The 15,635-nt window shown below is 42.2% G+C and overlaps 1 protein-coding gene across 12 annotated transcripts in view; it reads left to right on the top strand.

Moving 5' to 3' along the window:
- Nucleotides 1–15,635, top strand: part of LOC137285313 (uncharacterized) — a 42,691-nt gene that overhangs the window by 1,913 nt on the left and 25,143 nt on the right. For 6 of the 12 annotated variants that reach the window (XM_067817663.1, XM_067817665.1, XM_067817662.1 and 3 more), the window contains exons 2-3: nt 232–322; nt 15,500–15,598. In XM_067817663.1, the coding sequence (XP_067673764.1) occupies nt 232–322; nt 15,500–15,598 (190 nt within the window). The remainder of the gene's footprint in view (nt 1–231; nt 323–15,499; nt 15,599–15,635) is intronic. The other 6 variants (XM_067817670.1, XM_067817669.1, XM_067817666.1 and 3 more) reach the window with 1 other exon arrangement.

Genomic DNA, 15,635 nt, shown 5'->3' with positions numbered 1-15,635 from the left:
ACTGAGTCTTTTAAATATCATTTTCACCAGTCATTATTCATTACTGTGTGATCGTGTACATAACATATTAAAACATGCAAATGACAATGATGTATATCTTGTGTACAGAATACAATGGCAGATTTTTAATATGAATGTCCTTGATGTGTACATTTTCGGCCTGGACTAGGCAGTTGCAAGGTTCATACAGATATCTTAAATTTATTTAAACATAACTACACTATCTTTCAGGAAATACTATTTTGATGTTAAACGACTGGAAGATGGCTTTGACCTGTCTGGTTCTCAGAACCCAGTGTTGGATCATCCCACTATGAGAGCTGTGAGTACTTTCACCACATTTCTGAGGATTTACATACTCCTTCATATGGGCATGATGGACTTTCCCTGTCACTGGTGTACGTTCTCATTTTAACACGAGTGTCACACACACACACACTCACACTGGCACACATACTGGCAGTAACTGCTTAGCCAAACTTCAGGAATACATTGTCAGCATCGAGGACGCTACATCAATCTATGGGCCCCAAGAGACCACATCAATGTATTTAATTTACCAGGCATCTCAATGTTGATTTTTAATTGACTTAGAGTTATCTTCCTTCCTTACCTCCCTTGCATACAGAGAACACTGGTAATTCTGTGCATCATTTGTGATATACTGTTTTCTGAGAAAGGGTTTGGCAGGGTACATAGGAATGTTACACATGCTCAGCCAGTAGCATCATTTATGTTTTGGGTACAATGAATATGTTTGTATACTTGCTTGTTCACGAATCTATATAGATGTACTACTTTATGGATATTCATGCTTGCTTGTTCATGAGTGTGTATACATAAGTGTGTATACATAAGTGTGTATACATAAGTGTGTATATACATAAGTGTGTATATACATAAGTGTGTATATACATAAGTGTGTATACATAAGTGTGTATACATAAGTGTGTATACATAAGTGTGTATATACATAAGTGTGTATATACATAAGTGTGTATATACATAAGTGTGTATACATAAGTGTGTATACATAAGTGTGTATATACATAAGTGTGTATACATAAGTGTGTATATACATAAGTGTGTATACATAAGTGTGTATATACATAAGTGTGTATACATAAGTGTGTATACATAAGTGTGTATATACATAAGTGTGTATACATAAGTGTGTATACATAAGGGTGTATATCAATTCCTTCACTGCAATGTATCATACTTACCAATTCGTCATGTTGTGAATGAATGCTTATGTTGAATTATGCAATAATGATGGACATCTGACATCCGTAAACTCCCAACCTGAATGTGTATCACAATGTGTCATTTATGGCCTGTATTTCTGTGAACATTCTTCATCACACACCTCCTTTCTCATTGTCATCACTGTCCTTCACATGCTTCAGTTCTCCTCGTGAACATTCCTCAACACACTCACTTCAGGGGCGTTGAGGTAGCCTAATGGTTAAGGCATTCGCTCATCAGGCCAAAGACTCGGGTTCAATTCCCCACATGGATACAATATATGCAGCACATTTCTGGTGTCCCCTGCCGTGATATTGCTGGAATATTGCTAAAAGCGGCATACGACCAAACTCACAAATCCTCTCACTTCATGAACTTTCTTCATGACATGGTTCAGCTCCTCTCCTTTTAACTTTCTCCATCACATCACACATCCACTAAACATGACAGTACACTGCTTCTGCACTATGAATGTATGGAATGTGTGGTTGATCATTGTTCTGTGGTCTTTGAAGGCTGGACAGCCTTTTTCTTCCCAGTGATCATGTTACAGCATATTAATACATGCACTACAAGAAATTATCCAGAGACCTTTCTGCATTCTGGTAAAATGGACAAAAGCCTCATAACCACAGAAGCTGAATTCATGCCAATGTACCTGTTATACAGGTTGTAATGAGAGGTCAATACTCTGGCATAAGTAATTGCATATTTGCCATCAGTCTTGAGCCCTGAATGGTTTCTAATCATCCACTAACTGATCAATCCTGCAGCCACCTTCATTTCTCAACTTGACACCCCTCCATGTTCCACACTGACAGGTGCTTGAGGGGCCGCACACCTTTGGTGGCCTTATCAATGGGCCTAGTTGTGAGAAATGGCTGTTTTTGTATTGTATGTTTGTGTTGATACCTACATCATTTAAACCCACAAAAGAACCTTTCTTCAGTGAATATAGAACCAGTCCCTGAGAGAACTACATTTTTTGTTATGTCAGAGCTTTACAAGTGTAGTTGAGTGATCAAGAAGGAATCAGTTCATACTGTAAATCATGAAACTAATGCATCACAAAATTAATGTGAGTGCAAGGGTCTAGTCTGAAATGTGTTGCAAAATTAATGCAAGTTCATGGAATCTGTGCTGATAAAATGTGACACCCTGAATCTTTGATGTTCGATTTCTTTTCACATTTGTTATTTACCAGATAACATGAACAGAGCTTCTTAAGCAATGAATGGAAACGAGCTGACTATGATTTCAATGCGATGGTTGAGCATGTGATTGCTTGCTACTACTTGTCTTATGTCAGTATTCATAAATCTAATCCCGCTTGAAAACCTTTAAAGGCGAGCAAACATCGAAAAATGATCCCGTGTAGTAGGAGAATGTTCGGTCTGGCTGATGTGCTTGAGTGACTTTAAACAATGACCACTGACTGTAACCAGTGATAATTGTATGTGGCTTGAGGTACCTTAATCAAGTTAATGAGGAAGTGACCTGTATTGGTGTAATGTGTAGTGTCAACACTTCTGCTGTTGTGGCGTAATAGTAATTTGCCTATGAATAAGTTCAATGGATATGAATTAGCATCATTAAAATTAGTGCTAATTTGTCAAGTAATTTCATGAGACATATATGAATTATTTTTGCATATTGTATCATTATGGTGAATGCTAAACTGAAGACAACAAAGATGGCCAGAGATTTTATTTTATTAAGATTTCAGTAGTAGATATGGTCAGACTGAATTGATAATACGAGAGGAGTACAGACGCATTTTTCGCATTAATAAAATGCTCACATTAATCTCATGATTTACAGTATTTATAGACAACGGTCAAAAAAGGTTCAGTTGCAGTGCTGGTGTGTATACTCTGTAATACATAATTTCTTCTATACATTCTTCAAGTTAACAACCCTTTGATCTCAGATCCATTTGAACACATTATATTCATTCTGGCTTTCAAATTATTCAGTAGTAGATTTGTCCCCAGTTAAAGATAAAATCGATTCCCACATCATCAGCCCTGAATACTGAATGCTGCTATTTGCATCCAAGTACTTCATCTCATCAATCTTGGGGTCTGATTATCCTGTAAAAACCGTATTATTCAGGCCTGTCATTATGATCAGTAATCACTTTGTTAATGTGTCTGTCACAGACCCAGTAAAAGGTTGATTTTTATTCTGTTGGTCCCAATTCCCAACGACTTGATCACTCACTCTTCATACTGTGCTCTGTATTTCCCCAGCTACGTAGACATCCATTGTCAGGCAGTTGTAAATGGAACTTTATGGCTTGTCAGAGGGTGGATATCTAGGACCACTTTAAAGTGGCAGTGATACACAGGGCTAGTCAGAGAATATTTAAGGACCACTTTATAGTGACAGTGACACACAGGGCTAGTCAGAGAATATCTAGGACTACTTTAAAGTGACTGTGATACACAGGGCTAGTCAGAAAATATCTAGGACCACTTGAAACTGGCTGTGATGCACAGGGCTAGTCAGAGAATATCTAGGACAACTTAAAAGTGATTGTGACATGTGCTGCTAGTCAGAGAATATCTAGGACCACTTAAAAGAGATTGTGACACGTACTGTTAGTCAGAGAATATCTAGGACCACTTGAAAGAGATTGTGACACGTACTGTTAGTCAGAGAATATCTAGGACCACTTAAAAGAGATTGTCACATGTACTGCTAGTCAGAGAATATCTAGGAGCACTTAAAAGTGACTCTGACATGTACTGCTAGTCAGAGAAGATCTAGAACCACTTAAAAAGGGACTGTGACACACTGCTAGTCAGAGAATATCTAGGACAACTTAAAAGTGGCTGTGATACAATGTGCTAGTCAGAGAATATCTAAGACCACTTTATAGTTGTTGTGATACTTGTTTTTAGGCAATCAAAACGAGAGAAATGAGTTGTGAAGTGCTAGCTATCAGCCATGATTGCTGTCCTATGGAGGACTGACTATCAGTGGACCCAGGAGAGCCTGCCAGTCATATCTGGGGCACACTGTCACAATGTAGGGCATTGATTTCTACCTGAGAAGACCATTAATATTTTATTTTGGGATTATGAGACAAAGAAATGGTGGTCATTAGTGGTTTGTTACATGACATACTTATCCTGATTTGGTATGTCAAATTAACCAGTATGAATATTCTGCCAGACTGCAGGTTTTGTTTTACAGGATCAGTCGTAGGAAGCACTTCATGTCCTATAAACTTGCTTTTGTATATTTTGGTATTGTATTGAATGTCATATTTAGGACAGTGATTCATGTTTTACTGGACACGTAGGCTGCTGGATGGGATATGCGTCACTGGCGCATGTTGGACGTGTTTGGAACGTCATATCACTAAGGCTCCAGCTGCTCGTTATACGTAGGGAACTACAGTTTCATGTTTGTTATACAATCTGTGTAGAATGGCATTCATGGGAAACCACAGTTTCATGTGTGTTGTACAATCTGTCTTGAAGGGCATTCAGTAGAACATAGCATTTCACGCATATTGTACAATTTTGTCTAGAAGGCCATTCTGGGGAACCTACAGTTTGATGTGTATTGTAGGATCAGTCTAGAAGTGCATTTTGGGGAACCTATAGTTTCATGTAAGTTGTGTGATCTATTGTATGGATTGTTTATCCTATATACCACAGTTTATTCTTTGTGTGTAACCTAACCATAACGGCGTCTCCTGACAGATGCTGTCAATACATTAATGGTTATCCACTGACCTGCTGTCAAGATGTTTGTATCTTTTCACTGAGGTGCCATTGTATTCTGTTTGTGTCCTCAACAACACACATTTATCTGACAATTACAAACTGATAATCAATACATTAATTACGCTTCCTGCAAGCTTCCGTGTTTACCTGAAATTCTGTAACAATCAATAAATAAATAATCAGGAGCTCTTTTCCTTTCAGGAGTGTTTTAGTGATTACCTGTGAAATGTTTTCCACAGATGTAAAAACTTGACAAGATTTGCTTTCACAAGCGAGGAAGGGGTCTGTACATACTTATGGTTGATTGGCATATCAGTGTTATTCATACATATATCCACACATAAGTAGCTAGCAATTATTAAGGAAAGATCAGTTAGTTGTGCATGGTTGCTGACCACCAGGCTGCCATGATGCTGTCTCTGTACTGGTGTTATTTGCGATATCTCATTATGGCTACAAAAAGTTTTGTACCATTGCTTCAAACAATTCATTATTAACATTGAGGTAATCGGTAAGTTACGTATGCTGTTCACTGGTCCCTCGGACCCCATGGGTCGATGTATCCTTGAAATTTGTTTATGTTCCTCTTGCCCTTCTGGCTCAGGGAACATAAACAAACACTGAGGGTACATCAACTCTGACTGACCAGTGACCAGCGTTCGAAATAACTACTAGCCCCGTAGCCCGATGCTATGTAAAACTTCCCTGGGCTAGTAAAAACAGAATCACAGTAGCCAAGTTTGCTTGTGTAAATTTTCAGTCTGTGAAAAATTCTATTCATGGCCTCTTTACCTTTAAAAATTTCCTTATTTTTTCAGTATTTTTTGTTTTGTTTTCAAGCAGATAATTCTGTCTTTATTGAAACTACTTACCAAGCTGAAATAATTACCTGTTTCAATGACAGTCTAAGTAAACTTCGTCTCAGTGTATTTCGTTACACTCCACCACTGAGTCTAACAAAACCTAGTAGAGGGTCTCGTTAGGTAACCTTTGAGCAACCAGTGATGGTCCAATCAAATGCGAGATGGTTAAATAGATTTAACCAATCAGACAACGGCTACTATTTAGGGATCAGAGGGACTTTCAAAATATTCAGGTCACCGACACAGATCTGTCCACAAACAAAAATCAACATATAACACAGTTATTTGACCTGCAGTATATACGCTTTGAGGTTTCTGTTGACATGGTTACCATTAGCTAATATTTCCGCAAATTAACATCTTTGAATATTGCCCAAAACACAATTTTCAGCGACTGTTTACTCACTGTTGTCATGGCAGTATGTACGCTGTGTGCATCACCCGGAAGCGATCATACGCTAAATAGCATTCGGAATCGTTCGGGTACAAACCTTTTTGAGATAAACGTTTATAAGGGATGTGCAAATGTGCGCTTTCGCGATTTGGTAAGCTGTGTTCTGATTGGTCAATCTCAAAGGTTACCTGACGCGACCTCCCATAAGGTTTTATTAGACTCAGTGGTGGAGTGTAACGGAAAGTACTGAGGATAAGTTTACTTAGACTGGTTTCTATGACACATTGTGATAAGAAATGTTAAGAAAGAAACACCAGTCAAAATAGCGTGCACATTCTTCACCGTTTGTAAATGGTGCCATGGTGTCGTTTCCTACCTGATTGACTCACAGAGTGCTTAACTGGACTGTCACTGTTCAAATAGTTATATCTGAATCATCTGGTTCTGACAATTTGTAATGTTGATGTTTAACTTTGAACTTTATGAAAGAAGAAATAAATAACAACTTATGAGAGTTTTGTATCTCTATTTTGTTTGGCTAGTAAATTTTCATTTTGGCAGGTAACTATTAAGACTTTCTAGCCCGGCTAGCTAGTGATCTTACCCGTGAAGGTCCCGGGGTAGAATAGGCCTTCAGCAACCCATGCTTGCCAAAAAAGGCGACTATGCTTGTCGTAAGAGGCGACTAACGGGATCGAGTGGTCAGACTCGCTGACTTGGTTGACACATGTCATCGGTTCCCAATTGCCCAGATCGATGCTCATGCTATTAATCACTGGATTGTCTGGTCCAGACTCTATTATTTACACTTATAGACCGCTGCCATAGAGATGGAATATTGCTAAATGCAGCTGAACCCGACTGACCCTTGCTGTGGCATCTACAACAGCCTACACAGGCCACTATACCTGACTGACCAGTGTTGTGGTATCTACAGCACCCTGCACAGGCCACTGTACCTGACTGCTGTGGCATCTAGAACAGCCTGCACAGGCCACTATACCTGACTGACCCTTGTTGTGGTATCTACAACAGCCTACACAGGCCACTATACCTGACTCACCCATGCTGAGGAATCTACAACAGCCTACAAGGCCACTGTACCCGACTGACCCTTGCTGTGGTATCTACAACAGCCTACACAGGCCACTGTAGCTGACTGCTGTGGTATCTACAACAGCCTACACAGGCCACTGTACCTGACTGCTGTGGCATCTACAACAGCCTACACAGGCCACTGTACCTGACTGACCAGTGCTGTGGTATCTACAACAGCCTACACAGGCCACTATACCTGACTGACCCATGCTGAGGAATCTACAACAGCCTACACAGGCCACTGTACCTGACTGCTGTGGCATCTACAACAGCCTACACAGGCCACTATACCTGACTGACCCATGCTGAGGAATCTACAACAGCCTACACAGGCCACTGTACCTGACTGACCTGTGCTGTGGCATCTACAACAGACTACAAGGCCACTGTACCTGACTGACCAGTGTTGTGGCATCTACAACAGCCTACAAAGGCCACTATACCTGACTGACCAGTGCTGTGGTATCTACAACAGCCTACACAGGCCACTATACCTGACTGACCCTTGTTGTGGTATCTACAACAGCCTACACAGGCCACTATACCTGACTCACCCATGCTGAGGAATCTACAACAGCCTACAAGGCCACTGTACATGACTGACCCTTGCTGTGGTATCTTCAACAGCCTACAAAGGCCACTGTACATGACTGACCTGTGCTGTGGTATCTACAACAGCCTACACAGGCCACTGTACCTGACTGACCAGTGCTGTGGTATCTACAACAGCCTACACAGGCCACTATACCTGACTGACCCATGCTGAGGAATCTACAACAGCCTACACAGGCCACTGTACCTGACTGCTGTGGCATCTACAACAGCCTACACAGGCCACTGTACCTGACTGACCAGTGCTGTGGTATCTACAACAGCCTACACAGGCCACTATACCTGACTGACCCATGCTGAGGAATCTACAACAGCCTACACAGGCCACTGTACCTGACTGCTGTGGCATCTACAACAGCCTACACAGGCCACTATACCTGACTGACCCATGCTGAGGAATCTACAACAGCCTACACAGGCCACTGTACCTGACTGACCTGTGCTGTGGTATCTACAACAGACTACAAGGCCACTGTACCTGACTGACCAGTGTTGTGGCATCTACAACAGCCTACAAAGGCCACTATACCTGACTGACCAGTGCTGTGGTATCTACAACAGCCTACACAGGCCACTATACGTGACTGACCAGTGTTGTGGTATCTACAACAGCCTACAAAGGCCACTGTACATGACTGACCTGTGCTGTGGTATCTACAACAGACTACAAGGCCACTGTACCTGACTGACCAGTGTTGTGGCATCTACAACAGCCTACAAAGGCCACTGTACATGACTGACCTGTGCTGTGGTATCTACAACAGCCTACACAGGCCACTGTACCTGACTGCTGTGGTATCTACAACAGCCTACACAGGCCACTATACCTGACTGACCAGTGTTGTGGCATCTACAACAGCCTACACAGGCCACTATACGTGACTGACCAGTGTTGTGGTATCTACAACAGCCTACACAGGCCACTGTACCTGACTGACCAGTGTTGTGGCATCTACAACAGCCTACACAGGCCACTGTACCTGACTGACCAGTGTTGTGGTATCTACAACAGCCTACACAGGCCACTGTACCTGACTGACCAGTGTTGTGGCATCTACAACAGCCTACACAGGCCACTATACCTGACTGACCAGTGTTGTGGTATCTACAACAGCCTACACAGGCCACTATACGTGACTGACCAGTGTTGTGGTATCTACAACAGCCTACAAAGGCCACTGTACATGACTGACCAGTGTTGTGGTATCTACAACAGACTACAAGGCCACTGTACCTGACTGACCAGTGTTGTGGTATCTACAACAGCCTACACAGGCCACTGTACCTGACTGACCAGTGTTGTGGCATCTACAACAGCCTACACAGGCCACTATACCTGACTGACCAGTGTTGTGGTATCTACAACAGCCTACACAGGCCACTATACGTGACTGACCAGTGTTGTGGTATCTACAACAGCCTACAAAGGCCACTGTACATGACTGACCAGTGTTGTGGTATCTACAACAGACTACAAGGCCACTGTACCTGACTGACCAGTGTTGTGGCATCTACAACAGCCTACACAGGCCACTATACCTGACTGACCAGTGTTGTGGTATCTACAACAGCCTACACAGGCCACTATACGTGACTGACCAGTGTTGTGGTATCTACAACAGCCTACAAAGGCCACTGTACATGACTGACCAGTGTTGTGGTATCTACAACAGCCTACAAAGGCCACTGTACATGACTGACCAGTGTTGTGGTATCTACAACAGACTACAAGGCCACTGTACCTGACTGACCAGTGTTGTGGTATCTACAACAGCCTACACAGGCCACTGTACCTGACTGACCAGTGTTGTGGCATCTACAACAGCCTACACAGGCCACTGTACCTGACTGACCAGTGTTGTGGCATCTACAACAGCCTACACAGGCCACTGTACCTGACTGACCAGTGTTGTGGCATCTACAACAGCCTACACAGGCCACTGTACCTGACTGACCAGTGTTGTGGCATCTACAACAGCCTACACAGGCCACTGTACCTGACTGACCAGTGTTGTGGCATCTACAACAGCCTACACAGGCCACTGTACCTGACTGACCAGTGTTGTGGCATCTACAACAGCCTACACAGGCCACTGTACCTGACTGACCAGTGTTGTGGCATCTACAACAGCCTACACAGGCCACTGTACCTGACTGACCAGTGTTGTGGCATCTACAACAGCCTACACAGGCCACTATACCTGACTGACCAGTGTTGTGGCATCTACAACAGCCTACAAAGGCCACTATACGTGACTGACCAGTGTTGTGGTATCTACAACAGCCTACAAAGGCCACTGTACATGACTGACCAGTGTTGTGGCATCTACAACAGCCTACAAAGGCCACTGTACATGACTGACCAGTGTTGTGGTATCTACAACAGCCTACACAGGCCACTGTACCTGACTGACCAGTGTTGTGGCATCTACAACAGCCTACACAGGCCACTATACGTGACTGACCAGTGTTGTGGTATCTACAACAGCCTACAAAGGCCACTGTACATGACTGACCAGTGTTGTGGTATCTACAACAGCCTACAAAGGCCACTGTACATGACTGACCAGTGTTGTGGTATCTACAACAGACTACAAGGCCACTGTACCTGACTGACCAGTGTTGTGGTATCTACAACAGCCTACACAGGCCACTGTACCTGACTGACCAGTGTTGTGGCATCTACAACAGCCTACACAGGCCACTGTACCTGACTGACCAGTGTTGTGGCATCTACAACAGCCTACACAGGCCACTGTACCTGACTGACCAGTGTTGTGGCATCTACAACAGCCTACACAGGCCACTGTACCTGACTGACCAGTGTTGTGGCATCTACAACAGCCTACACAGGCCACTGTACCTGACTGACCAGTGTTGTGGCATCTACAACAGCCTACACAGGCCACTGTACCTGACTGACCAGTGTTGTGGCATCTACAACAGCCTACACAGGCCACTGTACCTGACTGACCAGTGTTGTGGCATCTACAACAGCCTACACAGGCCACTGTACCTGACTGACCAGTGTTGTGGCATCTACAACAGCCTACACAGGCCACTATACCTGACTGACCAGTGTTGTGGCATCTACAACAGCCTACAAAGGCCACTATACGTGACTGACCAGTGTTGTGGTATCTACAACAGCCTACAAAGGCCACTGTACATGACTGACCAGTGTTGTGGTATCTACAACAGCCTACAAAGGCCACTGTACATGACTGACCAGTGTTGTGGTATCTACAACAGCCTACACAGGCCACTGTACCTGACTGACCAGTGTTGTGGCATCTACAACAGCCTACACAGGCCACTATACGTGACTGACCAGTGTTGTGGTATCTACAACAGCCTACAAAGGCCACTGTACATGACTGACCAGTGTTGTGGTATCTACAACAGCCTACAAAGGCCACTGTACATGACTGACCTGTGCTGTGGTATCTACAACAGCCTACACAGGCCACTGTACCTGACTGACCAGTGTTGTGGTATCTACAACAGACTACAAGGCCACTATACGTGACTGACCAGTGTTGTGGTATCTACAACAGCCTACAAAGGCCACTGTACATGACTGACCAGTGTTGTGGTATCTACAACAGACTACAAGGCCACTGTACCTGACTGACCAGTGTTGTGGCATCTACAACAGCCTACAAGGCCGCTGTACCTGACTCACCTGTGCTGTGACTTCCATGGACTGTTTATATACCTAGTGTCCAGGTGACAACAACTATAAGGACTTGTCTGTCGGTCACCACAGCTATACATGGCCCACTAGTTCCCTAAAGCCCATGTTCATCGTCCTAATGCTTTCACGGCTTGCTGATTTCATTGGGTGATAGGTTCATTGTCGGGTGTAATTTGTGTCCATTAATTATTGACCATGGTTGTTGTCGTTACACGTGAACATGTTTTGATGTATCTAGAACACACCCTGAACAGTGTAATTGTGAAGACTGTGTGTTGGTTGTAGACAGGAGGCAGTGAATGTGATTAGGTCTTGGTGCTGACACTGAGCTTGGCAAAGTGATTAACACAAATCCACAAACAGAGGATAATGGAGCATGCTGTAGAGGCTAGGGTGGTAAGTTGCCGAAACATGTTTTATGGGTTTGCAGAGAAGCTTTTACGTTATGTTTCATCTTTATAAGGCTATATGACTTAAAATTTGGGATCTTTCTGTTGCTAGGTAAAAGTATTTGAACAAGGAGATGGGCTCCTTATGACTGAAAGTGATGCCAAATTTTGGACATACAAAGAAGAGTTTAGAAGAGATCTTGTTATGTGGGCTTACTATAACTGAAAGTGATGCTATATTTGGGGCAGAAATGTTTACAAAAGGTCTTATTGGGAACAACATATTCGTAAAGCATTCACAAGTACTCCTTCCTGCCCCTTCTAAAGCTGAATGAATGGGAGAGCATTATCTTATAAGTTATATGTACAACATACCATTGAAGCCAAATGTATGTATTTACTTGATACTTGCAGCCTGAATGAAGCTAGTTGTGGTGAGATCAAGTCAGGTGTAGTTGCTCAAGGGTACAGGGTAATGCTATCTATAATAAGCCAAGATTGTGTTTATACAATAGAAAAACATCTTATAGGAGAGAAGTTATGAAATAATAAACTCCTTCAGCTGACAAATTGTGGATGAGCTGGCTTGTGAATGATCCACAGAACTAGTGCTTGTAAAGGTTGTGATAAACCTTTTATTTGTGGAATCATGAGCAGGCTGTGAAGGTACAATAGCACCATGTGTATTGTGTGTTTAGCAGTGTTATTGACTACACACATTTTATGCTGTGAGTAGCTTGTAATACTGGGGTACCTCACACCACCAGTTATGTATACATCAGTGACCCATGTCATTGACGTTGAATGTTGCATGCCATAATATGACTGCTCAGACAGCCATGGAGCGCAGCTTGACGATGTTGTGTGTGTGTCCTTATCCTATAAAGAGTAGCATGCTTTGGTGTTGTCTCCGCAAAGAAGCTTTTACTTTTGTTATACAGTAACATTAAAATAGTGGTTACGAAATACGCATTTGGTGTTTGTTTAGTGTGAGGAATGTTCAGAAGTTTAGATGTTTTCAAATGAAAGTAGTTCTGTTGCGTATCCATGTCTCAATCAATATGGACTCTCATACATCTAGGTACACTGTTCAGACCAGTAAGTGGGAGCAGATTTTATCGGCAGTGTCTCATTTTTCACTTTTGTAACAGTTTGTACTGTAGTCACCATGGCAATCATGATGTGTCATGTCTCAATCTGTAGGTTGATGTTGCCATAGTTACTGTTCAACAAGTTTTCCAGATAAATAGTATGTGATTTCAAACACGACTACCTGTCCACAGGAATTTGACAAACACAATATAATTACCATATCATTCATGATGAAACTGAAATGGTTTTACAACAAGAAGTATATTTAACTGACATGATCACCTTGTGGTTTGGGTTTATGACTGACTTAGATTACTCCAGATCAGACATGCTGTATACCGTGTTCCTGAAGTCAGACTCACTTGTTACTTGCTTAATTTGAATACCCACCAAACTTCCTGACCAAACCGTTCTCATGTTTTACAGATTGTGATAAACATTACTTTCTCTGGTGGAATTCACCAGCTGACAGATTGTTTTGAATATTACATTCTCTGGTGGAATTCACCACCTGACAGATTGTGTTGAACATTACATTGTCTGGTGGGAATTCACCACCTGACAGGTGGTGCTGCAACACAAAACAGATTGTTTTATACATTCCAGTAGCCATTCATTATCCCAGTGGCATGTAATGCAGGGGGATATAGTCGATGCCTCGTCCGTCCGTCCGTCCGTCCGTCATCATTTGTTTTCCGGAGCATAACTCAGAAACCGTTCAATATTTTTAGACCAAACTTGATAGATATAATAATGTCAACCTATAGTTGTGCCTTTTGATATTTACAGAGTTTTGGCATTTTTTGTTTTTCTATGGAACATTTTGGTGTTAGTCTAATGGTGGGGCGGGCTTCGTTTCCGGAGAACTCAAAAATCATTCAATATTTTTCTGCAATACTTGGTATATGCAAAACAGATAAACAGATATATGGCATTTATATTTTTCATGAATTCCATAGAAACAATTCAGACTTGGTCTAAAAACACAATAAGTAACTGTCAGATGATTTGTCCTTTCAAACGTGGGGGCCGGGGGGATATGTCATCTTCTGATGACTCTTGTTTTAAGCATACAAGAAAATAAACTCTTATTGTAGATGACAAAATGAGACAATGTTCAAGTTTCCAGCTCATGAATATAAGCAAACCCCTCCTTGTGTGAGTCTCAGAGGTCTGATTTACTGGCCTGTCAGCTAGTCAAGTAACATGAAAAGGTGCCATAGATAAGAAAGCCACCTATTTATATGTATGTCAACATGATCATGTCTCTGGCACCGTGACAACACATAGAAAACTCTATTCAATAGTAGTCACTGTACAGCTTTCTAGGAATCTCTCTGGACAGCTTGTATATTTCATATCTATCACTGTCAGTGACCTGTGTGGGCAATACACTGACTGGATTAGCCAGGGTGTATATTGTACAGCAGGTGTGTGGAATAACATGCAGATACATGGGCAATACACTGACTGGATTAGCCAGGGTGTATATTGTACAGCAGATGTGTGGAATAACATGCAGATACATGGGCAGTACACTGACTGGATTAGCCAGGGTGTATATTGTACAGCAGGTGTGTGGAATAACATGCAGATACATGGGCAATACACTGACTGGATTAGCCAGGGTGTATATTGTACAGCAGGTGTGTGGAATAACATGCAGATACATGGGCAGTACACTGACTGGATTAGCCAGGGTGTATATTGTACAGCAGGTGTGTGGAATAACATGCAGATACATGGGCAATACACTGACTGGATTAGCCAGGATGTACATTATACACCAATGGGGATATCTATAGGACCGTTTCAATTTTATGTATTCAAACAGCATTAGCATCAATGCTGCATATATTTTTAACATTTGCTAATTTACAGTTGAACCCCTACAACCATGACCCCAGATAGCTGGAAACCTTGCGTTTTGGACAGAATTTACCTGAAATGAAATGAATTTGATATGACATTGAAATGCTTCAATTTCTTGGACTGTAAGTCTCAGTTACCAACAGGGAAAAATACATTGTATTGTCTCCCTCTGTCCAGACAACAACTGCATATGTGGATGGGATTCACAGGAACACAACAGAAAACTGGCATTCTGGTACATATTATCAGCTATATATGACAGGAAATGCCTTGCTTGTTCTGTGACAGTAATTTCTAAATACTGTGCATCAAATGTGTAGCGTCTGGCACAAGGACTCTTCGAGGAATTTGCACAAATTTAAGCTGTATACATGACACTCACTGACTAACTCACTCACTTCGATTAACTCATTATGGTGTTATAGCATCTCATGCATGTCATCACTTTGACGCTGTGTCTCTTTGTGTTGTTATTGTAACCTTGTTGTTTTCAGCGTCCCATACTCCAACAGTATGGTGGCTCACACGACCGCCCTCTCAAGCACTATTTTAGTTCCAATGATGTTCGTGTTAATCTCACTCAGATGAGAAGAGTAAGTAGCACCATGGCAACCTGTCAAAATCTCACAT

The sequence above is a fragment of the Haliotis asinina genome, chromosome 5, assembly GCF_037392515.1.
Source record: "Haliotis asinina isolate JCU_RB_2024 chromosome 5, JCU_Hal_asi_v2, whole genome shotgun sequence".
NCBI classification, from domain to species: Eukaryota; Metazoa; Mollusca; class Gastropoda; order Lepetellida; family Haliotidae; genus Haliotis; species Haliotis asinina.
Note: the sequence above shows the minus strand (reverse complement) of the source record. Positions and strands in the feature narration are given on the sequence as shown.